General features: G+C 66.0%; 5 protein-coding genes across 12 annotated transcripts; 3 read left to right on the forward strand and 2 right to left on the reverse strand.

Annotated features, from left to right (window-relative positions):
• Positions 1-1,455: 1,455 nt before the first annotated feature.
• Positions 1,456-4,059, forward strand: LOC132081884 (uncharacterized). Of its 4 annotated transcripts, XM_059485834.1 has the most exons (7): positions 1,456-1,729; positions 1,836-1,919; positions 2,007-2,095; positions 2,369-2,554; positions 2,715-2,852; positions 3,005-3,197; positions 3,510-4,059. In XM_059485834.1, exons 1-7 carry the CDS (start codon positions 1,549-1,551, stop codon positions 3,845-3,847), a joined length of 1,209 nt encoding a protein of 402 aa, XP_059341817.1. In that variant the 5' UTR covers positions 1,456-1,548; the 3' UTR covers positions 3,848-4,059. The 4 variants fall into 4 exon arrangements, with proteins under 4 accessions (XP_059341817.1, XP_059341816.1, XP_059341815.1 ...); XM_059485833.1 differs by having other exon boundaries at positions 1,836-2,095; XM_059485832.1 differs by having other exon boundaries at positions 3,005-4,059.
• A 346-nt stretch (positions 4,060-4,405) lies between these two features.
• AFMID (arylformamidase) lies at positions 4,406-7,142 on the reverse strand. 4 transcript variants are annotated; one of them, XM_059485824.1, is made up of 11 exons: positions 7,007-7,142; positions 6,820-6,910; positions 6,642-6,746; positions 6,517-6,565; positions 6,284-6,369; positions 6,135-6,207; positions 5,795-5,892; positions 5,563-5,641; positions 5,227-5,422; positions 4,917-5,021; positions 4,406-4,814 (listed from the first exon to the last, which is right to left on the reverse strand). In XM_059485824.1, exons 1-11 carry the CDS (start codon positions 7,034-7,036, stop codon positions 4,785-4,787), a joined length of 942 nt encoding a protein of 313 aa, XP_059341807.1. In that variant the 5' UTR covers positions 7,037-7,142; the 3' UTR covers positions 4,406-4,784. The 4 variants fall into 4 exon arrangements, with proteins under 4 accessions (XP_059341807.1, XP_059341808.1, XP_059341806.1 ...); XM_059485825.1 differs by having other exon boundaries at positions 5,293-5,422; positions 7,007-7,125; XM_059485823.1 differs by having other exon boundaries at positions 5,293-5,422; positions 6,820-7,071.
• Positions 7,143-7,493: 351 nt separating this feature from the next.
• Positions 7,494-10,600, forward strand: TK1 (thymidine kinase 1). Of its 2 annotated transcripts, none has more exons than XM_059485795.1 (7): positions 7,494-7,572; positions 8,098-8,129; positions 8,199-8,312; positions 8,389-8,482; positions 8,813-8,902; positions 8,985-9,104; positions 9,208-10,600. In XM_059485795.1, the coding sequence occupies exons 1-7, from the start codon at positions 7,507-7,509 to the stop codon at positions 9,361-9,363; spliced, it is 672 nt and encodes a 223-aa protein (XP_059341778.1). In that variant the 5' UTR covers positions 7,494-7,506; the 3' UTR covers positions 9,364-10,600. The 2 variants fall into 2 exon arrangements, with proteins under 2 accessions (XP_059341778.1, XP_059341779.1); XM_059485796.1 differs by having other exon boundaries at positions 9,185-9,300.
• A 1,186-nt stretch (positions 10,601-11,786) lies between these two features.
• Positions 11,787-13,166, reverse strand: SYNGR2 (synaptogyrin 2). The gene is made up of 4 exons (XM_059485928.1): positions 13,042-13,166; positions 12,665-12,902; positions 12,127-12,266; positions 11,787-12,028 (listed from the first exon to the last, which is right to left on the reverse strand). Exons 1-4 carry the CDS (start codon positions 13,144-13,146, stop codon positions 11,831-11,833), a joined length of 681 nt encoding a protein of 226 aa, XP_059341911.1. The 5' UTR covers positions 13,147-13,166; the 3' UTR covers positions 11,787-11,830.
• An 82-nt stretch (positions 13,167-13,248) lies between these two features.
• Positions 13,249-20,373, forward strand: TMC6 (transmembrane channel like 6). The gene is made up of 21 exons (XM_059485927.1): positions 13,249-13,371; positions 14,133-14,189; positions 14,298-14,416; positions 14,712-14,843; positions 14,921-15,079; positions 15,190-15,295; positions 15,390-15,486; positions 15,572-15,826; positions 16,076-16,266; positions 16,346-16,484; positions 16,624-16,779; positions 16,963-17,138; positions 17,281-17,362; positions 17,673-17,770; positions 17,919-18,014; positions 18,160-18,235; positions 18,451-18,584; positions 18,951-19,127; positions 19,310-19,388; positions 19,512-19,590; positions 19,782-20,373. Exons 2-20 carry the CDS (start codon positions 14,134-14,136, stop codon positions 19,581-19,583), a joined length of 2,400 nt encoding a protein of 799 aa, XP_059341910.1. The 5' UTR covers positions 13,249-13,371; position 14,133; the 3' UTR covers positions 19,584-19,590; positions 19,782-20,373.
• Positions 20,374-21,987: the final 1,614 nt, after the last annotated feature.

Genomic DNA, 21,987 nt, shown 5'->3' on the forward strand with positions numbered 1-21,987 from the left:
ACAGCAGAGCCCTGAGCTGCCCTCCAGCTTTGGGCACACCAGGGCAGCCAACCAGCCCATCAGGTGCCATGGGAATGGATGGGTGAGTGGCTGAGAAGGCCAAGCTGAGGGGTGCTCCGGCCATCCGCCCCTTCCAGGCAGAGAGAGCGGCTCCAAGGCTGCCCTGCCCGGGGGGATCCCTGTCCGGGGCCCCGCACTGCTGCTCCCCAGCCCTTCACCTGACCGGCTGCGCTTACTGGAAGGGGAAGCTGCCGGGAAGGCGGCGTGTGCGGCGGGGCAGCTTTGGGGAGGCTCAGCTGGGCTCAGCAGCCGGCACAGCTCAGCTGTCCGTGCTCCCAGGTCCAGGGCCAGTAACGGGAAGCGTCTGCTCTCAATGACGGTAAATCAGATCGGGGAGATTAGAGGCCTTTTTGCCTAATCATGAGCAGCTTGAAGTTGGAGGACAAGTTCCTGGAACAAAGAGGAAATGGAGGCAGTAAATAAAGTAAAACTGTTAACATGTGGCCCTGCGTGTGAGAAACGTCTCATGAAGGACTGTTTATGGCTCACTCATCTGCGGGCTGACAGCGCGGGGGGCGATACCGAGGGAGGGGCTCATGGACAGGGGCACAGCAGGGCCATGGGCACCAGCGGGGCGGCTGCGGGGGCTCAGGATGGGGGACCTGGGGCAGCCAAGGCTGGGGGGGCACGTGGCAGAGGGAGGGAGAAGGCAGCGGCATGGCACGGGCTGGAGCACACAGCATCCCCAGGTGGGCAGGGCTGAGGGGCAGAGGCGCCTTAATGGGTGCACCTGCCCTATTGGTGCCCTGCAAAGGCCGGGAGAGGCGCTGGGCGCTGCAGAGCGGTGCCCCCCGTGCTGGGAGCAGGGAGTGCGGTCCGGCTGGTCCAGCCCAGCGCGGGGAGGCGAGGGGGTCTCCCCACTGCTTTGGACACAGCCCTCCTGCCGGGGGGCAGCGGGGATTCCTGCCAAGAAATCCCCCAATTCCCGGGTCCCCTCAGAGCAGGCAGAGTGCCGAGATCTGTGAAGCTGCCCGAAGACCCCAGAGCTCCGCTGCAGCGCCAGCGCACCTGCGGTGCCACCGGGCTTTGGGCACGCCAGGGCAATCGGCTGCGGCCAGGGCAGACACAGCCGGAGCGGGAGCAGCTCCCAGCGCCCAGACCCCGGGGCAGCCTCCTAGCAGCGGGGCGGGAGCGATTCCTGCGCAGCCATGGAAAGAGGATCCCCCTGGCTCAGGCATGGAAAGAGGATCCCCCTGGCTCAGCCATGGAAAGAGGATCCCCCTGGCTCCCTCCCTCGGACACCCAGCACAGGGAGGGGCCGGGGGGCAGCGCAGGGCCGGGGCAGCCCCCACCGGTGTGAGGTGGGGATGGAGGGATGGGGCTGGCGGGGCCGGCGCTCCGAGGCGGTGCCCGCGCAGGAGGCGCTGCCCGTTCCCGCCCCGTATTCCCGGGAAGGAGGCGCTGCCCGTTCCCGCCCCGCGCTCCCGGGAAGGAAGGAAGGGCGATCCCGCCCCCGCCCGGGAGCCCTTGCGGGGGGCGGTCCGGGCCATGCGGGCGGCGCTGCGGCGGGGGCGGCTGCCCGGGCCCGTGGGGGGGCCCGGGGGTCGGCAGCCGCTCGTGGTGGACCTGCGGAGCGACACGGTGACCCGGCCGTGTGCGGCCATGCGCCGGGCCATGGCCCGCGCCGCCGTGGGCGACGACGACTACGGGGAGGACCCGGCGGTGAACGGTGGGCGGGGAAATGGGGGTAACGGGCCCCCGCGGGTCCCTGCCTGACCGGGGGCAGCCGGCACCGGGGGTCCCCGAGCCCTCCCAGGACATCCGTGTTCCCGCAGAGCTGCAGCGCCGGGCCGCGGCCACTCTGGGCACCGAATCCGCTCTGTTCGTGCCCACGGCCACCATGGCCAACCTCATCGCCGGTGAGTCCGGGACTGCGCTCGCAGCCCCTCGTGCCCCCCGGCTGGGGATGCTGCCCCGTCCCCTCCCTCACTGCCCTTCTCCCCCAGTGATGTGCCACTGCCAGCGCAGGGGGGCTCAGCTCTTCCTGGGCCGGGACGCCCACCTGCACGTCTACGAGCACGGCGGGGCCGCGCAGGTGAGCGCGGCGGCAGTGGCGCTGGTGGCGCTGGTGGCGCTGGTGGCGCTGGTGGCAGTGCAGGAGGGCGGCCGCGTGCTGCCCTCCGCTGGCTGCCAGGGCCCGGCCCCGCGGAGGATCCGCTGCCAGGGCATCCCCTGGATCGCTGTCCCGAGGCACGGGCTGCAGCACGAGTGAGGCTGGACACACCCGATGGAGGGCACAGAGGGCTGGAGACGCCGTGCGCCACCACTGCCCCCTGTCAGCTCCGCGCTCTCCGTGCCCTGGGCACAGGTCGCCGGTGTGCACTCCCAGGCACTGCCAGATCTGCCGAATGGCACCTTCGACCTGGAGCAGCTGGAGCTGACCATCCGCGAGGCCCACGGCAGCCGGTACCACCCGCGTCCTGAGCTCATCTGCCTGGAGAACACGCACAGCTCGGCGGGCGGCCGGGCGCTGCCCCTCACCTATCTCAGGCAGGTGAGAGCCCACAGACGGCGCTGGCACAGTCCTGCCCGGCGTGGGCAGCTGGGCCCTGCACAATGGCACTGCGGGGACACTGGAGCTCAGAGATGGCTCGTGGTGGTGGCACTATATGCCCCAGGGTCCCTCCCAAACCAGCTGTCCCCCTGACTACCAGGTCCGCGGGCTTGCAGACCGTTACGGGCTGCGGGTGCACATGGACGGCGCACGGCTGATGAATGCAGCAGTGGCCCAGGGCGTGGAGCCAGCCCAGATTGCCCAGCACTGTGACTCTGTGTCCCTCTGCTTCTCCAAGGTCTGCTTGTGTGGGGAGGGATAGCAGGGCTGGCAGGGGCCAGCACAAGCCGCAGCCTGCCCTGTTTGCAGGTGTTGGGCTGAGAGCAGCCCTGGCAGGCGGGGAGCTGGCAGGCCCGGCACAGCTGGGTGACGCCGGCGGTGGCTCTGCAGGGCCTGGGCGCCCCGGCGGGTGCGGTGCTGGCGGGCAGCGGGCAGTTTGTGGCCGAGGCCTGGCGCGTGAGGAAGCTGCTGGGAGGGGGCATGCGGCAGGCGGGGGTGCTGGCGGCCGCCGCTCTCCTCGGGCTGCAGCACGCCAAGGAGACACTGAGCAGGGACCACGAGCACGCCCGGAGCTTTGCAGAAGGTACCTCAGGGCCCCGAGGGTGCTGGGCTGTAACAGCACACCTGGCACAGCCCAGCAGTACCACCCTGCTGCTGGTGCCTTGGGCACATCCCTGCACGGCCACACTGGGTCTCCAGCCAGGTGAGGATGCTGCTGGGATCCTCACCTGGCTGCAGTGCCAGGATCATGGCATGACCGTCCCCGTGCTGTGCTCAGTGACCCTGGTACCACATGCGGGAGAAAGGGCTCTCCTTCCCCCAGAACCTCTGGGAAGGGCAGGTAGCCTGTTCCAGGTGGCTGGGCAGTGGGCTTGCACACCTGGGCCTCCCGCAGGTGTCCAGGCGCTGGACTCTCCCCTGTGCTCCGTCAGCCTGGCAGCAGTGGAGACCAACATCGTGATGCTGGATGTGCCAGGGGCCTGGCCGTGCCCCGCCGAGCTCTGCGAGCGCCTGCGCGCCGTCAGCGAGGAGGAGGAGGCTGAGGCCGGGCGGGCTGTCAGCGTCCTGCTGCTGCCCTGGTCGGCACGGGCCCTGCGCGCCGTCTGGCACCGCGACGTCTCGGCCCGCGGCACCGAGCTCGCCAGGAGAAAGCTGGAGTTTGTGGCCAGGAAGTGCCAGGAGGAATTGGCCTCGGGACTGCATCGAGCGCCTCCAGGCACGGGGGGAGCCTGAGCGTTGTGCCAGCCCCGCAGCTGCGGCACTCGGGCAGCCCAGAGCAAGCAGTGGGCGCGGCCCCTTTGTGCTCCAGATGTGTCCCCAGCCATCTGAAACATGACATCAGCCCTCACAGGCAGGCTGACAAACCAGTGTGAGCCCAGCCCAGCGGAGACCGCAGCCCCTCAGGCAGTCAGTGCACAAAATAAACACCTTTTGGTGGTACTGTCGCTGTGCGGGGTGTTTTCTCTCTTTTCCTTGCTCTGCAGCAGGGACATCATCACAGCCAATATCCCCACGGAGGGACAGTTGCTCCTGAGGACATGGAACCGTCTCAGCCACAGGACCATGGTTGCTGCACAACAGTGCCAAGGTTTGTGTCTGGCCAGGACTGTCCCAGAGCGTGAGCCCAGCCTGGCCCAGACGTCTGTGTCACTCCCGTTCACAGAGGCCTATGTGATTCTGTCCCACAGCAGCAGGTGGGCTCCCCAGGCCCCCCTGTCACGTTCTGGGTCAGCCAGCCCCAGAGCTCTGCACTGGAAGAAGGGATTCTCTCAGCAGCAGTGGCTTCGGGTGTGCACTCACTGCCTCCCTGGGAAGCACCACCCCAGGCAGCAGTAATTCCCATTTTATTTGTATTGCCAATGTGCCGTTTAAAGGACACCGAGGGATCAACGTTCATGGTCCGGCTGCCCAGTCAGAGCCTTGCAGCCCTCAGTCTCCTCTGCCCCAGTGGGCAGGGGCACTGCAGGGAAGGGGCACCAGCCTGGGCTGGGCTGAGCAGAGAGGGCACAGTGTGGGTCTGAGACAGCTGTGGCTCTGTGTTAGACCGAGGGGGCAGCAGGCAGGGGATGCCAGGTGCCCACTGCCACCACACAGGGCCATGGTCCCCATCTACTGCTGAGGTGCCACCACACAGGGCCATGGTCCCCATCTCTCTACTGCTGAGGTGCCATCATGCTCTTGAAATCATGTTCAGAATCACCTGGGGTGAGGAACCAAACCCTGTGAAAACCCCTGACCCTGCACCTCTCCTCAGGGAGGTGGCAGCCCACCTGATCCACCCTGGCACAGCCCTCCTGCCCACCTGAGTGAGGACGTAGCTGTCCTCTGACAGCCTCTCAATGACATCAAAGTGATCCACACCAGCCAGGTCCAGCACAGAGACAGACCAGCCTGCTGCACGCAGGGCCTGCAGACAGAGCAGAGTGTAGGATGGACCCCAAGCTCCCCCTGCCCCGGACAAGCAGCAGGAATAATGTCCTGGCCAGGACCTCCAGTGAGCAGAAACTGCTCTGGATCCGCACAGAAGCTCTTCCTCCCAGCCGGGTAAGTTGGTGAGGGCTGCCTGGAGCAGTGTCCCCACCAAAGCCGAGCAGGGTTCTGGGGGAGCTCACCTGGCTGTACTCCTGTGGCTGACTGGTGCTCACCTGGCCATGGTCCTGCCACCACCTGGTGCTCACCTGGCTGTACTCCTGGGACTGCCTGCGAAACTCTGGGGAGTCATGCTGGGCCACAGCCACGAGCACCTCACAGGCTGGTGGCACGGCTGGGGTGACGAGTCTCATGGGGCTGTTCCTCTGGGCCTCCTCCCTGCAGGAGCCACACCGTGGAGCTGATGCAGCCCTTTGTGCCATCAGCAGGACTGCCCTGCTGGGCGGGCGCAGGGGCAGAGGGGCTGCAGAGCCACCGGCACCCCTGCCCGTGCTCTGTCCCACAGCCTGTGGGCTCACCGGCTCATGCTCAGAGCATCGTTCACGTAGGTGTGCAGGATGGGCTCCAGGTCATACAGGCCGCTCACCAGCACCGCTCCTGGGGCAGAGGAGGAGCTGCAGGTGAGGAGCTGCAGCCTGGGTGCTCCCACAGCCCCGGGACCTCATATTGAGCATAATCAGCCCCGCAGCCTTGTCCCAGCCATGGAGACCTGTTCTCCTCCCGACTCTGTTCGGGACGTGGCAACGCTACCTTTGATATCTGGCACCACTTGGAATTCCGTCCAGTCTGTGGACAGCACCATGGCCGCCAGGTGGGCCCCTGCCGAGTGTCCGCACAGGTAAATGCCCCTGGAAGGAGGGAGTGGCTGAGAGGGACACCTGGGGACAGCTGGGGACACCTGGGCACGCTTTGCCCCGTGCAGAGGAGGTGGCACAGCCCGAATGTGTCAGCTCAGATGTTTCCCGATCCGCCAGCCGCTGCCTTGTGCAGTGACGGGGTTGTGGCCACAGGCGCTGCCCAGTGCTCGGGCCGAGGTGCCGAAGCCCCCCGGCCGCTCCCACAGAGCAGCCCCGGCCCGGGAGCTGCCCACCTGATCCTGGGGTAGTGCTGCACCAGGAAGGCGAGGCTGCGGCGCACCTGCAGCACCATGGTGTCCATGTGGCCTGAGCAGAGGACAAAGGGCAGGGCTGCAGGCGCTGGCTGCGCAGGCAGCCGCAGCCTCTGCAGGGCAGCACCTACCCTTGGGGGCGATGTCGTAGCCCACCGCCACCACTGCCACCCCCTGCGACACCAGCGGCGGGGCTGCAAACCCCGAGTCGTCCTTACTGCGGAGAGAGATGCTGCATGAGCTGCGGGGCCGCTGAGGACCGGCCAGACCGTGTCCCGCAGCAAGCCCCGGTGTCGGGAGAGGGGTCAGCGAGAGTCGGTGAGGGGTCCCTTCGCGAGGAGCCCATCCCGGCAGCCCGGCTCACCTCAGGCACTGCCAGTACCCGCCGTGGATGTAGACCAGCGCCGGGAAGGCTGCGCAGCACAGCGGGGTGAGCCGGGTGTCCGCCCGGCCCGCTCCCGCTCCCGGCCCCGCCGCCCCGACGCTCACCTTCGGAAGGCTCCGTGGGAAAGTAGATGTCCAGCTTCTCCCGGTCCCCGTCGCCGTAGGGCACGTGCAGCAGGGTCTGCCCGCTGGCCCGGGCCCGCTCGGTTCCTGCGGGGGAAGGCGGTGGGGCACGGCGCCGTGGCACCGAGCGCAGCCCCGGTCCCGGTGCCGCGATCCCCACCTGCCGCCGTCACCGCCAGGTGCGCGTCGATGATGGCGTCCCGGTCCAGGCGGGGGGACCAGCGACTGGGGGAGTAGTGGTCCTCCAGCGCCTGCGGGGAGGCGGCGGGGCAGCGCCGGGGCAGCGCCAGCACCCCCGGCCGGCGGCCCGGAGCGGACCCGCGCTCTGCCCTGCCCCGGCGCCGTACCTCCGCGGACATGTCCCGCCACCCGCCCATCGTGGGGCCGCTCCCGGTGTCTGTCCCCCTCCCGATGCCGGTCCCGTTCCCGGTGAAGCTCCCCGTCCCGATCCCGGTGCCGTCCCCGGTCCCAGTCCCGGTGCCGTTCCCGGGCCGCCCGCCCGCCGAGGGGCGGGGCCTGAGGGGGGGCGGGCTGGAGGGCGCGTTCCCATTGGCTGTCCCGGAGGCGAGGCCCGAGCCCGGGGGCGGGGCCAGATCATGGAGGAGAGGCCAGAGCCCGGCGGCGGGGCCGTCTCCCATTGGTCGCTCGGGGCCGGGAGGGCGGAGTCTGCGGGCCGAGGAAAATAAAAATTTTGGCGCCCATGACCCCCATTGGACAGGGTTGCCGCGCGGCCGTGCAGACTCTTTCGCGATTGGCTGGCGCTGCGGCGCGTGGGGGAGAGGCCTCCTCCGATTGGCTGACGGGCCCGGCCGGCTCGGCGCGCGCGGGCTCGGGCCGGCAGTCCGCCATGAGCTGCCTGACGGTGCCCGGTGTCCACCCCGGCTCCCCCAGCCGGCCCCGCGGGCAGATTCAGGTACGCGCCCGCCCCGGGGCACGGCCGGGGGGGTAGGTACAGGTGCCACCTCGGGGCACCGGTGTGGGAACAGATACGGGTACGGCAACGCTGCCGGGCATCGGGATGGGGGCAGATACGGGCACGGCACTGCCCCGAGCACGGGCCGGAGGCAGATGCGGGTCGGGGGCAGACACGGGTACGGTACTGGCCCGGGTACATGCCGGGGGCAGATACGGACAGGGGTCGGGGGCAGATACGGGCACCGTGCTGCCCCAGGTAGGAGCTGGGGGCAGATACGGGCACGGGCCGGGGGCAGATACGGGCACGGTGCTGCCCCGGGTACGGGCGGGGGGCAGATACGGGCACGGTGCTGCCCCGAGCGCGGCCTGGGGCCAGATACGGGCACGGTACTGCCGGAGCCCCGCGCACGGGCCGGGGGCAGGTGTGGGCGCCGCGCCGGGCTGAGGGGGCTGCCGGGCCCCGGCGGGGCGCAGCCGGGGCTGCCCGCTGGCCGCCGTTCTGAGCGCACCGTTCCGCCCCCAGGTGATCTTCGGGCCCATGTTCTCCGGGAAAAGGTAGGCACGGAGTGGGGGGCGGGAGGGCGGCGGGCTGGGGCTGGGGCCCGCTGACACCGTGTCTTGCAGCACGGAGCTCATGCGGCGAGTGCGGCGCTTCCAGCTCGCCCAGTACCGGTGCCTGCTGGTGAAGTACGCCAAGGACACGCGCTACAGCTCCTCCGGGGTCTGCACACACGACAGGTGAGCTCCGGGGCAGGAGGGCTCCCCGCTTCACGGGGCTGCCCGCCTGCCCGGCTCACTCCCTCCCTGCCCGCAGGAGCACCATGGAGGCCCTGCCCGCCGGGCTCCTCCACGACGTGTACCAGGAGGCGCTGGGGGCCGCCGTCATCGGCATCGATGAGGGCCAGTTCGTAAGTGCACAGCCGGGCTGGGTGTGCTGGGCTCCGCGGGACACACGCTGCTCGCTGCTCCTGTGCACGCTCTGTGTCCTTGTAGGAGAGGGTGGGAGGTCATGCCCTGGGGAGTTTGATCTGTGTGGCCTTACAGTCAAAGTGCTCACAGTCAAAGCCTCCTTCCCTGTAGTCCCTGCAGACAGCACGGTGGGACTGCAGCCCGTTTCACAGACAGGGCACGTGGCTCTGACTTTCTTTGTTCCTTGTGCTGCTGTCTGGGCACGCACTGTGGCATCTGGAGCCAAGTGCTGCCCTCATCCTTCTTTACAATGTCCTGTACCCCTCCAGTTCCCAGACATTGTGGAGTTCTGTGAGAAAATGGCCAACACTGGGAAAACCGTCATTGTTGCTGCTCTGGATGGCACCTTCCAGAGGAAGGTAAAACACTCATTTTGGTACCGCAGCTGCTTTGGGACCCTCGTGGAGCCCACCCAGCAGCACCTTCCATGCTGTCTCACAGGCCTTTGGGAGCATCCTGAACCTGGTGCCGCTGGCGGAGAGCGTGGTGAAGCTGAACGCTGTGTGCATGGAGTGCTTCCAAGAGGCCTCCTACACCAAGAGGCTGGGAGCAGAGCGGGAGGTGAGTGCCCTTGGAACAGAAACTGTTTCACTTTCTGTCCCGCTGGTACAGAGACTCCCTCCGGGATCCGGGCTCTGCAGCCGCTCCCGTGTTTCCCTGCCAGGTGGAAGTGATCGGAGGAGCTGACAAGTACCACTCGGTGTGCCGAGTCTGCTACTTCCGCACGCGGCCCCAGCAGCCCGGGCCAGACAACAAGGAGAACGTGCCCCTGGGCCTGAGGCAGCTGGAGACAGCTGCCCCTCGCAAGATCTTCACTTGACTGCTGCGAAAACGGAGGGCGAGGGAGCTCAGTGCTGTGGCGCACAGGCCCCTCTGTACTTTAACAAACTGTCCAGCCCTCCCCACCAAGCAGCACAACTGAGGATCCGCCAGGCCTGATGCTGGTGGAAGCAGAAGCAAAAGCCTGGCTAGAGCGAGTTCCCATCTCAGGACAAGGACAGGGACCAGCACAGTCTCTGGTGCTGCCACACACACGCCCTGGGGCACTGCCCGTGGGGCCAGGCTGCAGCACTGCTGCTCACTGTGCCTCTGGCCAGCTCTCACAGGGCTCCAAGCGGGCTCAGGCTGACACCATGCTGCTTCTGCTGCCTGTAAATGCAGCCCTTGTGCACTGTTGCTACATTCGTGGTTTCTCAAGACATTGTACAGCCATTAGTATTTTTAATGCAATTTTTAGCTTCCTTCCTTAGCAGTCTGAGGTAACTTGTCCCTTGTCACAGAGCTGTGACACAGCTTTTAAACTGACACACGCATCAGCCCAGCCCTGGGCAGCCCCCAGCCTCTCTGCCAGCCTGCCTACTGGTGTCAGTTATTGCTGAAACAGAAGGAGGCCTGGCAGCTGACTCTGCTGAGGTGCTGAGCCTCGAGGGCTGGCTGTGTTCTAGCAGGCTGTGACAGACTTGTTTGGAGGAACTGGTCCCAGGAAGAGCTTCCTCCAAATTCAGGGCAGTTTTTCTCAGGTTCAAGGCTGATGCTGTCTCTTTGGTGCTGTGTTTCCTCTCAGGGGTTTGGAGGCCCAGAGTTTCATCTACCAAGATGTAGACAATTATTCCAGGGAAGATCCAGCTGCTTTGTAAAGGGGCTCTCCTGAGGAGCTGCTTCTCCAGTCCAGTCATGTCTCTTGCTTTCTCCTCAGCCTTCCAAAATCCTCGAGGTTGACTCTTGGTCTGCTCTAAGCAGGATCCTCTTCCCTCTTTGTTAGACTCAGATTCTGGAAGGTTGTTGTTTCCTTATTGTCTGCGGAAGTGTTTTTTCCCAGCACCCACAGGCTCTGAGCAGTAGCTCTTTGTTCTGGCCAGGCCAGACCTCTGCATCTCTGAGTCCAGGGCTGCTGTTTGCCTGTGCCCTGCAAGGCTCCAAGAGCTGCCTGAACCCCCCTGCTGCCCCCATGCTTCAGGTGAGAATTATTGTGCTCACAAGCACTTGACTGCCAGGCTGGGCTTCTCCCCAGGGCTGGAGAAGGCACTGCTGCTCCTTTAGTTTAATAAATAACTGAATTAATTTGTGTGTGTATTTTTTTACCAGAGCATTCTGCTAAGGCTTCCTGGCAGTGCCCAGTGAGACAGCAGGGGCTGGTCACAGGGTGGGAGGGCTGCTCACAGGCTGGGGCTGGAGCATGACGAGGGTGGCCTAAAAATAGGCACCAGCATGAGTGTGCTGTTTGCAGCACAGCAGCTGGAGGGGCTGTGCTGCCTCACTGACGCCCCAAGCCCTGCAGGGGCAGAAGGACTGCAGGAGCCTTTTCTGCTTCCCCTGAGAAACTGCATTTCTGCTTCCCCTTCCCTGAAAAGGCACGTGGTGGCTCACAGGGTGGCTTGGTGAAAAAGTTTATTCCAACCTACAGTGACAACTACTCAAACGCTGGCCCCAGCAGGGATGGCCCACTTACACACGGCTGCTGGGAACAGCTTTACCACAGCACAGCAGCAAACACAACCTGAGAAATGCCCATGGGCTCCTGGTGTGGCTGGAGTGCAGGCAGGAGCTGCGGGCAGGCTGCAGGAGCTCGGGCTCGCAGCAGCGCTCGGGCAGGCACACCAGGGAAAGAAAGTGCTCCAGGATGTCCTCAGCCACGGCCCTGCTGAGGATCTCAGTGCTCACCGCTCCCACAGACCCCAAGGCACATCATCCAAGCACCAGCAGCTCCAGTGCAGGCTGGGGAAGGCACAGCACGGCGTTAGAGAAGGGCAGAGGGGGCTTTGGCAAGAGCTGGCCCAGAAGCAGCCGCGGGGGAAGGCGGGGAAAGGCAGAGCTGGGCCTGGCTGTGCTGCAGCAGCGAGATGGCTCTGGGGGAAAGCAGCCAGCAGGGCTGAAAGGCACTGGAGACAGGACGGGCCAGGGCACAGTCACAGGGGCAGGGCCTCGCCAGGGCAGGGGCATAAACTGCAGCCCATCACCAAGGCAGCACCGCAAAAGCAGAGGCTTGTACATGCCAGGGCTGCCCGCACACCCGACCTCCTGCAGCTGCACTGCTCACCAGCAGCTGCAAATCATGGTGTGCCAAATCACCCACCAAATCACACACTGGGCTCTGGACCCTCCAGTGAGGATCTCAGCTCTGGGACCAGGCAGAAGCCCCTCCTGCACCCCATGGAAAGGCCCAGTCACCTTCAAACAAAGCAGCCACCACCCTCCCGCCCCGCCGTCCCCTCCAAGGCACAGACCCCTCCCTCCCACCCCGCGTTAGGAACTGAACCGTTCAGCCGTCCCACGGGAGCCAGCCGGGCTCAGTACACCGGGGGAGGCTGGTAGCCCTCCGGGGCCTCCGCCGTGTGCGTGAAGGGCGGCTGCTGGTAGCTCTCGTGGCTGATGTTGGGATAGCTGGAGTACGGAGCCGGAACCCCCGGGCTGGGGTCGGCGTAGCTTTGAGCAAAGTCCTCCACCCCCATTTTGTACCTCTTGTAAGCGAAGGTGAGCAGGAGCGCCTGCACAGAGAAGGGGAGCAGCATCAAGGCCGTTCCAGGCTGTGAGTGCAGGGGGCCCCTCTGCTCTCCCCCCAGGTGGGGCAGAGGGGTTCACTCACCCAGGAGAAGATGGAGAAGAAGCTGAAGGTGATGGCAGCGCGGGCAGAGTCTGCTCCAAGAAACACATCCTCGGCCCGTGTCCAGGACCACTGGTTGGTCAAGAAACAGAAGCCGATGAACCACAGGAAGGTCCAGAGACCTGTGGGGGGGAGTGGCATGAGGGGCCAGAGCCAGTCCTGCTGCTCCTGGGCAGCCCCGGGCCCAGACCCTGCTCCACCGTGCAGGCTGGCGCAGGCACCCGGCCAGCGGCAGCCGCTCCTCGGGGCACTCAGTGGCAGCAGCAGCACCAGCAGCAGCAGTACCAGCAGCTGTACCAGCATTAGCAGCAGTACCAGCAGCAGCACCACCAGCAGCATTAGTAGCAGCATCACCAGCACCAGCAGCAGCAGCAGCAGCAGCAGCAGCATTAGCAGCAGCAGCGCGTGGCCCGCGGGCAGCACGCCAGACGGGAGCGGCTCCCTGGGCCAGGCACCGGCAGCCACGTCACGGGACAAGGCGGCCATTGTGGCACAGCCCGGCCCGCGCTGCCCCCGGTACCTGAGAAGCCGAGGTCGGCCAGGACCAGGTACTTGCGGTCCGTAGCGTTGCTGATCTGGGGGAAGTAGACGTCCACCATGAAGAAGAAGATGCAGGCGAGGAAGGCGAGAACGCCGATGCCGATGCCGTAGCGACAGGCGTCTTCGTTGTGGTTGAAGATGCAGTAGAGCTGCGGGTCCTCGGGCCGGCTCATGTAGCCGTCCCCGACCAGGCAGGCGAACACGATCAGGGCGAAGACCTGCGGGGCGGAGCCGGTGTCCGGTGGGCGGCACCGAGACCGGGGGAGCCCTTTGGGGGCTGCCGGGCCCGTTGGGCGAGGGGCGCCGGCCTGCGGCGGGGCTCTCCCGTCCCGTCCCGTCCCGTCCGTCCCGACTCACCGCGCTGACGATCCGCGCCACCACCTGCGGCTGCTGCACGAAGCGCACCAGGTCGAAGGCACCGCCGGCCTTGGCCGCCCCGTAGGCGCCTCCGCCGCCCTCCATGGCGTTCGGCCGCGGCTGCTGCGCGGCACCGCCCCGGGAGGGCCGGTCCAGGCGGCCCGGGACGCCGGGGCGGGGCGGCCGAGCTGGCTCCGGCGGGACAGGGGCTCCCCCGCCCGGGCGCTCAGCGCCGCGCCCGTCCCGCACCCTGTCCCGGTGCCCTCCTTCCGCCCCGGTGTAACGGGGGACGGGAGCGCCGGCCCGACCCTCGGCCGCCGCCGGGCCCCGGTGAGCACAGCCGAGGGGAAACGGGGGCTTCGGGGGGCTCCCGCCGCCCCCGCCCGTTACCGGGAGGCGGCAAGAAGGACGGGACGGGACGGACAGGGCTCGGCAGCCCCCGTTCCCCGCAGGTCCGCACCCCCGGCCCGGGCGGCGGGAGCGCCGAGGGGCGTCCCGTCGGTGCCCGCTACCGGGGCGAGCGGGCACCGGCGCCGAGCAGCCTTAGCCCGCCCCGGGGCGGAGAGGGAGAGTAGGGGAGGAGGGAGACGGCACCGGGCGGGGAGCACGGTGGGGGCACGGGGGGATCTTTGCTCCGACGGGACCTCTCGGGGCCGGTCCTGGCCGCCCCGAGCCGAGCTCCGGGACTGGTGGTCGGGGCTTCGTGCCCGAGCCGAAGGATCCCGGACGGCGGGCGGAACCTCTCGGCCGCGGAACCGCCCCATCCGCCCTCTCTTCCTTCCTGAGACCGGGCTGGAGCCGGGGTTAGTCCCGGTTTAGCCCCGCGGACTCCGCGCTCCGGCTGCCCCCGGCCCGCACGCCGCGGCTCCGGCTCCGGCTCCGTCCCGCAGCGCCGGGGAGCGGCGGAAACCGGGGAGCGGGGGACAGCGGGAACCGGGGAGCGGCGGAAAGCGGGGAGCGGCGGAAACCGAGGAGCGGCGGAAAGCGGGGAGCGGCGGAAACCGGGGAGCGGCGGAAAGCGGGGAGCGGCGGAAAGCGGGGCTGCTCACCCCGGCAGGGCCCGCGCAGGACTGACCCGCCCGGCCTCGCAGGATGTCCCAGCCGCCCTCCATCACCCTGCACGTCCCCGAGGGCTCCGAGAGCGATGGGTGAGTGTGACCTCCCCGCTGCCCTGCCGTGCCCAGGTACGATGGGCTACGACCCCGCGCCCTGCAGGCTCCAGGTGTCCGTGCCACCGTGTCCCTGTGTTCCTTCAGCCAGGAGCCCAGTCCGGACAACGAGAGAGCCCTGCACACCTCGTTCCACCAGCTCATCCTGGAGCAGAGCAGCTTGATCGAGGCAGGTCTGGAGCTGGAGATGCAGGAGAGGACCAGAGGTAAAGCACCACAGCCTCAGCCAGGGCAGGCTGGGGACAGTGTGTGTGTCCAGGGCTCTCCCTCTGCTTGGGCCAGCTGTGCCAAAATGCTGGGGCCAAAGCATTCACGGGAGCCTGCTAATGCCTTGGCAGAGCAGAGCAGGGCAATCCAGGGGAGACCTTGGGGACACAGAAAGCGTCCCTGGAGAAAGGGGTGCTCTGGGAGGAGCACACACCTAGCCTGTGTGCTGGAGCAGAGCAGCAGGGATGCAGGGATGAGCCATGGCCTCTCTGCATCCTGCCTTCTCCCTCCCAGAGTCCCCAGCCTACCTGGCTGTTCCAGACGCCTGTGCCATGGCCTGGCCAGAGCCCAGGCAAGATGAGGAGCACCCCAGCCACTCCTCTGCCTCCCTGCAGATCTTGGCCAGCATGCCCAGCCGCACCATCGGTAGGTGCCACCCACATCCCCCCTTCCCCAGCTCCAGAGCCCTTGGAGCTCTGCCCAAGCCCTGCTGTGGCCCGCAGGACGCAGCCTCGGGGCCATCATCTCGCAGTACTGCAACCGCACGGCGCGGCTGCGGCGCCGGAGCGTCCGCCCGCCCCTGCAGCAGCTCTGCCGCACGGCACGGCCCAGCCTGCGCCACTACGACCTGGAGAGCGACCCCAGCAGGGCCACGCTGCAAGGTGAGGGTGCCCGGACCGCGAAAGGAGGGCTGGCACTGTCCCCGTGCTGGGCTAGGGACAGGCAGGCCGTGAGTTGGCGGGCCGTGTCCCACCGAGCCCTTGTGCCCCAGAGAAGCGGTGCCTGCTGGTGAAGGAGCTGCTGAGCCTCTCGCCCAGCCAGTGCAGCCACATGCTGCTCACCATGCCCCTCAGCCTGGCGGAGAAACGCATCCTCAGGTAGGGCCCTTCCCTGAGCGCCTGCTGGGCAGGGCTCCCCCAGCCGGAGCTGTCCCGGGCCCTGTGGGACCCCTGACCCCCTCTCTCCTGGCAGGCAGCAGCTGAGCGGGCAGAGGGGCCCCGTGAGGCAGCGCGCCCAGCACTGGGACCCCTTCTCACCCTGCGCGTGGTCCAGGGTCTGCGTCGGCCTCGTAAGTCAGGCACAGCTCTGCACAGAGGCTGGGAGGGCTCCGTGCCGGCTCCAGCCCCACTGCTCTCCCTTGTTCCTCTCCCCAGGGCTGCCGAGGTCTCTGGTACAGGCTCCTGTCCCTGCTCCGCGCTGCCCAGCCCGGGCACTATGCCCTGAAGCAGATTGGTGGCCGCTTTGGCTCCAGTGTCCTGTCCTACTTCCTCTTCCTCAAGACACTCCTTATGTTGAACTTCTGTTCATTCTTCATCCTGCTGGCCTTCGTGGTGGTCCTGCAGGCCGTGTACCCTGCTGCATCAGTGAGCCCCCAGCCGTTCACTGGGCTGGAGCTGCTCACAGGAGCGGTAAGCGTGGCCCAGGCACCCCAGGCTGTGCCAAGCCTGGCGGGCAGCCCTGCTTTCCCACTGTAATGATACCCCAGCTCTTGCCCTTGCCCAGCCTGGGCCCCAGGACTAGCAGTGCTGTGGATGCACAGAGTGGTGCTGCCCCAGCCCAAGGCTCTGTGTCCTGAGGCTGGCACACAGTGCCAGGCTGGGCAGGAAGCTGTGAGCCCTGCCAAGGTCACCGTGGGTCCCTCATGTGCTTTCCCACAGGGCCACTTCACTCACTCGCTGCTGTTCTACGGCTACTACAGCAACGCCACCCTGAACGACCCCTGCACCTCCACTCCTGAGGGCAGCGTGTGCCCCCTCCCAGCCCCCCTGCTCCCCTACAACCTGCCACTGGCCTACCTGTTCAGTGTTGGGGGCTCCTTCCTTGTCACCTGCATCCTGCTGGTCTACAGGTGGGTCAGGGGCACCTGTGGCACTGCAGCCTTCCCCTTCAGCCAGCCCCCATCCCTGATGCCCTTCACCTCGCTGCAGCGTGTCCTGCTCCTTTCGGGAGAGCGTGAAGAGTGCCACAGGGGACTTGGCCATCAAGGTCTTCTGTGCCTGGGACTTCAAGGTGATCCAGAGGCGCTCGGTGAAGCTGCAGTGCGAGAACATCTGCACCCAGCTGAAGGTGGAGGAGCAAAGCACCCCAGACCCCAGCGTTGCTGTGCTTTGTCCGTCACCCCTCTGGGTCCTGCTGTGCTGCAGTGGGACACAGCCCTGCTCCAGACCCGCGGGGGATTTGGCAGCTCTGCTCTGCTCTCTCGCAGGAGCTGCTGGCGGAGCGCCGCTCCCGCTGCCGCTCCCAGAGCCGCTGCCAGCGCCTGCGGCACGGCCTGGTGGTGCTGCTGGCCTGGCTGCTGGCGCTGGGCTGGGTGTCGGGCTGCGTGCTGGCTGTGCACTACCTCTTGGAGCACGTGCACACGGTGAGTGCCCCCTGTCACCCGGGATCCCTGCCCTGGCCTTGGAGGAACAGGGCTGGGGTACTGGGGAGAGGGGCAGGGACAGCCCCTTGCAGCTCTGCTCCTGGCCTGGGCATCTGCTGCTCTCCCCAGGACACCACAGCTGGCTGCCAACAGCTGTGCGCTCAGCCAGTTCCTGCTCACCAGGTTCAGCAGGAGCAGCAAGCACAGGGCAGTGGCAGATGGCAGCAAGAAGCCATTCTGCTGGTCCTGCCCCTTGTGGTGTCCCTCCTCAATGCCTTGATGCCCCACCTGTTCAACCTGCTGGCCATGTGGGAGAAGCAGGACTCCCCAGTGACACAGGTCTCCGTGGCCATCTTCAGGTGGGCTGGCTGGGCTCTGGTGGAGGGAGCGTTCTGCACCTGAGGCAGGCAAGGAGGCTTTGGGGCCAGGCACCCCATCTGTGGGGTTTGGCCCCTCTGTCCCCTGGGCTCAGGGACTTCTGGCACTGCTCCTGCTCCCCAGGAACCTCATCCTGAAGGTGGTGATTCTCAGCCTGCTGTGCTACCACTGGCTCAGCCGGAGCGTTATCTGCTCGACAGAGGAGGTGAGCACCACTGCCTCGGGGCCATGGAGGGCTGGGCTGAGCACAAGGAGCTGGTGGCATCTTCCCTGTCAGATATCAGGAAGGAATTCTTCCCTGTGAGGGTGGTGAGGCTCTGGCATAGGTTCCCAGAGAGGCTGTGGGTGCCCCATCCTATGAACTGTAAAAGGCCAGGTTGGGCAGGACTCAGAGCAACCTGGTCTAGTGGAAGGGTGTCTCTGCCCATGGCAGGGTGGGGAGAGAGATGAGCTTTAGGGATCCTCCCAGCCCAAACCAGTCTGTGGTTCTATGCCATGCTTGATTGTCTCCCCAGTGCTGGGAGACGTGTGTGGGGCAGGAGCTGTATCGCTTCATGGTGATGGATTTAATATTCACTCTGCTGGACACGCTCTTCGGGGAGCTCATCTGGAGGTGAGAGACCCCAAGACATGTCCCCCCCATGTGCCATCCCTGCATGGCCCCAGCTCTCTGGTGCACCCAGGCTCTGCTGCCATCAGAGGGGGAAGGTGGGGTGTGAAGTGCCCCCAGGCAGCGTGGGGCAGAGTTCATTTCCACCCAGGCTGATTCTGGAGAAGAGGCTGAAGACAAAGCAGAGGCCGGAGTTTGACATCGCCCGAAATGTGCTGGAGCTGATCTATGGGCAGACCCTGACCTGGTGAGACGTTTCTGCCTGGCGTGGCTCCTTCCTCTGCTGGCAAATGCCTTGTGGTTCCCAGGGGCCCTGTGGGTGCTGTGGCTGTGCCCACCACTGTGCCCCTGGGGCTCAGACCCAGGCAAGCTCGTCTTTCCCCTGCTCCCAGGCTGGGCGTTCTCTTCGCTCCGCTCCTGCCAGCTGTGCAGATGCTGAAGCTGCTGCTGCTGTTCTATATCAAAAAGGTGTGATTCCCCACCCCCTGCAAGTCCCTGTGGTGGCACTGTGCCCTGTCAGCCTGTGCTGCAGCAGTGCCACACGGAGCAGCCTCGTCCCTGTGGGGCTGAGCACAGCCCCTGGGGACAGCACGGCCCGAGCTCATGGGCTGGCTCCCCGCGGGCAGCAGGGAGGGCACAGCTCTCAGGAGCTGGCAGCCACGGGACGCTGCTCCCTCCCACAGACCAGCCTGCTGCGGAACTGCCAGTCCCCCAGCAAGCCCTGGCAGGCCTCACGCATGAGCACCGTGTTCATCACTCTGCTGTGCTTCCCCTCCTTCCTGGGTGCAGCTGCCTTCCTCTCCTACACCGTCTGGTCGTGAGTACCCACCAGGCCACTGCCCAGGGCACGGAGCCCGGCTGCCTGGAGAAGGAGGGCTGGGGAGAGCATGGCCCCTGTCCCTGGCACTGCCCAGCTGCAGGCTGTGAAGGGCTGCCCCAGGCAGGGCAGGTGCCTCCCTCCCTGCTGCTGGCTGGCCCCGCTCGCATCCTGCTGCTGCTCCTGGTGCAGGGGCAGGGATGAGGACCCCCTTGTCCAGCCTGGGGGTGCTGGGGACAGTGAGGCTGGGTCCCTGGAGGGCTGGACCCCTGAGACAGGCAGTGCCCTGCTCTGGGGGCAGCAGTTGCTTTAACAGCAGCTACAGCTGCCCGTTGCTCTGAACGCCCTGTTGGTCTGTTTGCTCAGGGTGCAGCCATCAGAAACCTGCGGCCCCTTCCGGGGGCTGGAAACCATCTACAAGTCAGGGAAGAGGTGGGTGCTAGTGCTGGAGCAGTCCAACCCCAACATCACCTGGTTTGCTTGGGTCTACCAGCACCTGTTGGAGAACACATGCCTACTGTTCTTCATGTCTGTGGCCCTGATGTGAGTATGGACCCGAGCCAAAGCTGAACCCCAGGCTCTCCCTTTGAGGGTCCTGCTGTCGCAGCCCTGAGCGGGCTGGAGCCAAGGTGTCACTCCAGAGCCCTGTGCCCCATCCCAGTGCCAGGAGCAGCGTCCCTCAGCCTCCTGCCTGATGCCACCATCCCACCCTGCTGTCATTACAGAGCTGTGATCTACTTCAACATCCAGGTGGTGAGAGGCCGCCAGAAGGTCATCTGCCTGCTGCAGGAGCAGATTGCCAACGTGAGCACTGCCCTGCCCGTCCCCGCTGCTTCACCGCCTGCCGCAGCCCCAGCACTGCCAGTGTGGGCTGTGGCCCCAGCAGGGCAGGCACTCAGCCCCCCGATGCTGTCTCTGATGTTGCAGGAAGGGAAGGATAAGCTGTTCCTCATGGAGAAGCTCCGCTCCGTGTACAAGTACAGAGGCAGGTGCTCCTGAGTGCCAGGTGAGGCCAGCGGGAAGGGCAGTGGGCAGGGGCTGGAGGCACCCAGAGCTCAGCCATGGGCACACACGCTCCTCTGCCTGTCCCGAGGGATGCCTTTGTGTTACTGAGGCCCAGAGACAGGGAAGAGGATGGAGGCAGGTGTGGGACAGGGACCCAGGATCTTAGGGACTCTGTCCTCTTGGTGTCCACAAGAAGGAATGGGATGGAACAGACTCTGCTTGCAGCTGGGACTGAATCTGTGCATCACAACACAGCGCTGGAAGCTGGGGGACCATGGAGTGCTGGGGAAGATCCTCCTCTTGCCATGGCCAAGGACCTATTGGGAGGTGTCATTGGGAGTGCTGCATCCCAGGGATGCAGGAGCTCCTGCTGCCTGGAGCTGCTGGGATGCAGGAGGCACGGGACCCAGCCTGCCTACACACCCCAGGGCACAGCAGGACTGCCTCACCTCACAGCCCTGCTCCGTGGGGCTCACTACTTGCAGAGAACTGCCCTTCAGCTCTCCCTCCTGCCAGCGTGCCCTGGCTGTTCTCAGATTCCTCTGGGGACCATGAGCTTTCTCCACAACCACCTTCACCTGCCTAGGGGCAGCAGGCATGAAGCTAGCTCTAGCCCAGTGCCTGGCTCACCAGGAGAGCAGCAGGCTGACTGCAGCCCCACAAACGAGGTCACTGGGCCAGCCCCAGCACCACCTGGTGGGACAGACCTGGAGGAATCTCTGTGCTGCCGAGGGCTGGGCTGGGCAGGGCTCTGCGGGCCCAATTAAAGTGCTGCTGTGCAGGAGTGCTCGGGCTGGTGTCTGGACCTGCGGCCTGGAAGCAGGCAGGGCTGGTGTCAGTGCTGCTGGTGGTGGTGACTCAGCAGCAGTGTCAGGCTGTGCTCGGGCTCCTTGGCACAGCCTGCATTCCCTTGGAGTGCCTGGGGCAGAGCCCACACTGCTGGAGTGAAGGGCACTGCCACCCCCTTGCCACCCCCCATCACGGTGCAGCAGCTGCAGCCCCCAGCCCCAGGAGCCACTCCCTGACATGCCTGGGATGGAGCTGCTCCGGTGCCACAGCGCTGACAGGCCCTGGCAGGCTGTGCTGTGCTGTGCTGTGCCAGGCACGGGCAGCCACCAGTCCCAGGCTTGGCACCAGGGCTGCCAGCTGAGGCAGCTGCCACCATTGAGGGCACAGGGTGTTATCTGCATGGATAGACAGTGCTTAGTGGTGTGGGCACAGGGCAGGGTCTCTACACAGCCCCAGGTCTTCTGGGGTGCATCAGGAACAGCATTGCTCACAATGATCCTGCCCCCCTGCTCAGCCTGCTGAGGCTGCAGCTGGAGCACTGTGTCCAGTTCGGGGCTCCTCAGGACAGGAGGGACATGAACTGCTGGAGCAGGCCCAGCAGAGGCTACGGAGACAGTGAGGGGACTGAAGCACCTCTCTAATGAGAACAGGCACGGGGCCTGTTCAGCCTTGAGGAGAGGCAGCTGACAGGGCACCTCATCCTCTGTCAGCAGGGCGGTGTCAGGGGATGGCCCAGGCTCTGCTCCACGGTGCCCAGCAGTGGGACAAGCAGCAACAGGCAGAAACTGATGCACAGGAAGTTCCACCTGAACACGATCTCGATGCGTCCCCTCCAATATTCTATGGTACTCTGTTAGAACTTCCCTGTGCCTGTGACAGCACACTGGAGCAGATTGCCCAGAGAAGGTGTGGTGCCTCCTCACTGGTGACAGTCCAGAACTGCCTGGATGCAATCCTGTGCCATGTCCTCTGGGATGACCCAGGGTGATCCCTTCCAGTGTGACCCAATCTGAAACTGCTGAGCCCAGTTGAGTGCTGGAGAGCAGCTGTGGGCTGGCACTTGCTGCAGCTTGTGAGACATCCCTACTGAAGCAGCCCTGTCACTGGCCTTGCCCTAGCTCCTGACACCCAGCAGGTCACCCAGGCCTTCCCCAGGGTCACCCCACTGTGCCTGGGCTGGCATGAGGCTCACATCCCAGAGCTGCTGGCTGGAGCCCCCGTGCACTCAGTCTTAAACTCAGCCTTACCCACCCCTGCCGTGCTTAGCTCAGCTCAGCTGCTGCTCAGCTCAGTGCCACCGCAGGGACTTGCAGGGGGTGGGGAATCACACCTTTTTGATATAGAACAGCAGCAGCAGCTTCAGCATCTGCACAGCTGGCAGGAGCGGAGCGAAGAGAACGCCCAGCCTGGGAGCAGGGGAAAGACGAGCTTGCCTGGGTCTGAGCCCCAGGGGCACAGTGGCGGGCACAGCCACAGCACCCACAGGGCCCCTGGGAACCACACGCCTCCAACCCCACTGCAGGAGCCCCTCCTGTGCCTGGAGCTGCCAGCAGAGTCTGGCCTCTGTGGCTTCTGCCTGTCCCTTCCCTGAAAGCCCAGGATTTCCCCC

The sequence above is a fragment of the Ammospiza nelsoni genome, chromosome 19 (genome assembly GCF_027579445.1).
Source record: "Ammospiza nelsoni isolate bAmmNel1 chromosome 19, bAmmNel1.pri, whole genome shotgun sequence".
In the NCBI taxonomy this organism is placed as follows: domain Eukaryota; kingdom Metazoa; phylum Chordata; class Aves; order Passeriformes; family Passerellidae; genus Ammospiza; species Ammospiza nelsoni.

Coding starts and splice junctions, on each gene's coding strand:
- LOC132081884 (XM_059485831.1), top strand. CDS start 1,549: ATGCGGGCGGCGCTGCGGCGGGGGCGGCTGCCCGGGCCCGTGGGGGGG. Junction 2,096..2,368: donor AGCACGGCGGGGCCGCGCAG/GTGAGCGCGGCG, acceptor CCCTGGGCACAG/GTCGCCGGTGTGCACTCCCA. Junction 2,853..3,004: donor TGTCCCTCTGCTTCTCCAAG/GTCTGCTTGTGT, acceptor GTGGCTCTGCAG/GGCCTGGGCGCCCCGGCGGG.
- AFMID (XM_059485822.1), bottom strand. CDS start 7,036: ATGGGCGGGTGGCGGGACATGTCCGCGGAGGTACGGCGCCGGGGCAGG. Junction 5,893..6,134: donor CAGCACTACCCCAGGATCAG/GTGGGCAGCTCC, acceptor CCCTCCTTCCAG/GGGCATTTACCTGTGCGGAC. Junction 5,022..5,226: donor AGCCACAGGAGTACAGCCAG/GTGAGCTCCCCC, acceptor CTCTGTCTGCAG/GCCCTGCGTGCAGCAGGCTG.
- TK1 (XM_059485795.1), top strand. CDS start 7,507: ATGAGCTGCCTGACGGTGCCCGGTGTCCACCCCGGCTCCCCCAGCCGG. Junction 8,313..8,388: donor GGGGTCTGCACACACGACAG/GTGAGCTCCGGG, acceptor CCCTGCCCGCAG/GAGCACCATGGAGGCCCTGC. Junction 8,483..8,812: donor GCATCGATGAGGGCCAGTTC/GTAAGTGCACAG, acceptor GTACCCCTCCAG/TTCCCAGACATTGTGGAGTT.
- SYNGR2 (XM_059485928.1), bottom strand. CDS start 13,146: ATGGAGGGCGGCGGAGGCGCCTACGGGGCGGCCAAGGCCGGCGGTGCC. Junction 12,903..13,041: donor TGGCGCGGATCGTCAGCGCG/GTGAGTCGGGAC, acceptor TCCGCCCCGCAG/GTCTTCGCCCTGATCGTGTT. Junction 12,267..12,664: donor GGCCGACCTCGGCTTCTCAG/GTACCGGGGGCA, acceptor TCCCCCCCACAG/GTCTCTGGACCTTCCTGTGG.
- TMC6 (XM_059485927.1), top strand. CDS start 14,134: ATGTCCCAGCCGCCCTCCATCACCCTGCACGTCCCCGAGGGCTCCGAG. Junction 15,487..15,571: donor CCAGGGTCTGCGTCGGCCTC/GTAAGTCAGGCA, acceptor TCCTCTCCCCAG/GGCTGCCGAGGTCTCTGGTA. Junction 17,363..17,672: donor TTATCTGCTCGACAGAGGAG/GTGAGCACCACT, acceptor TTGTCTCCCCAG/TGCTGGGAGACGTGTGTGGG.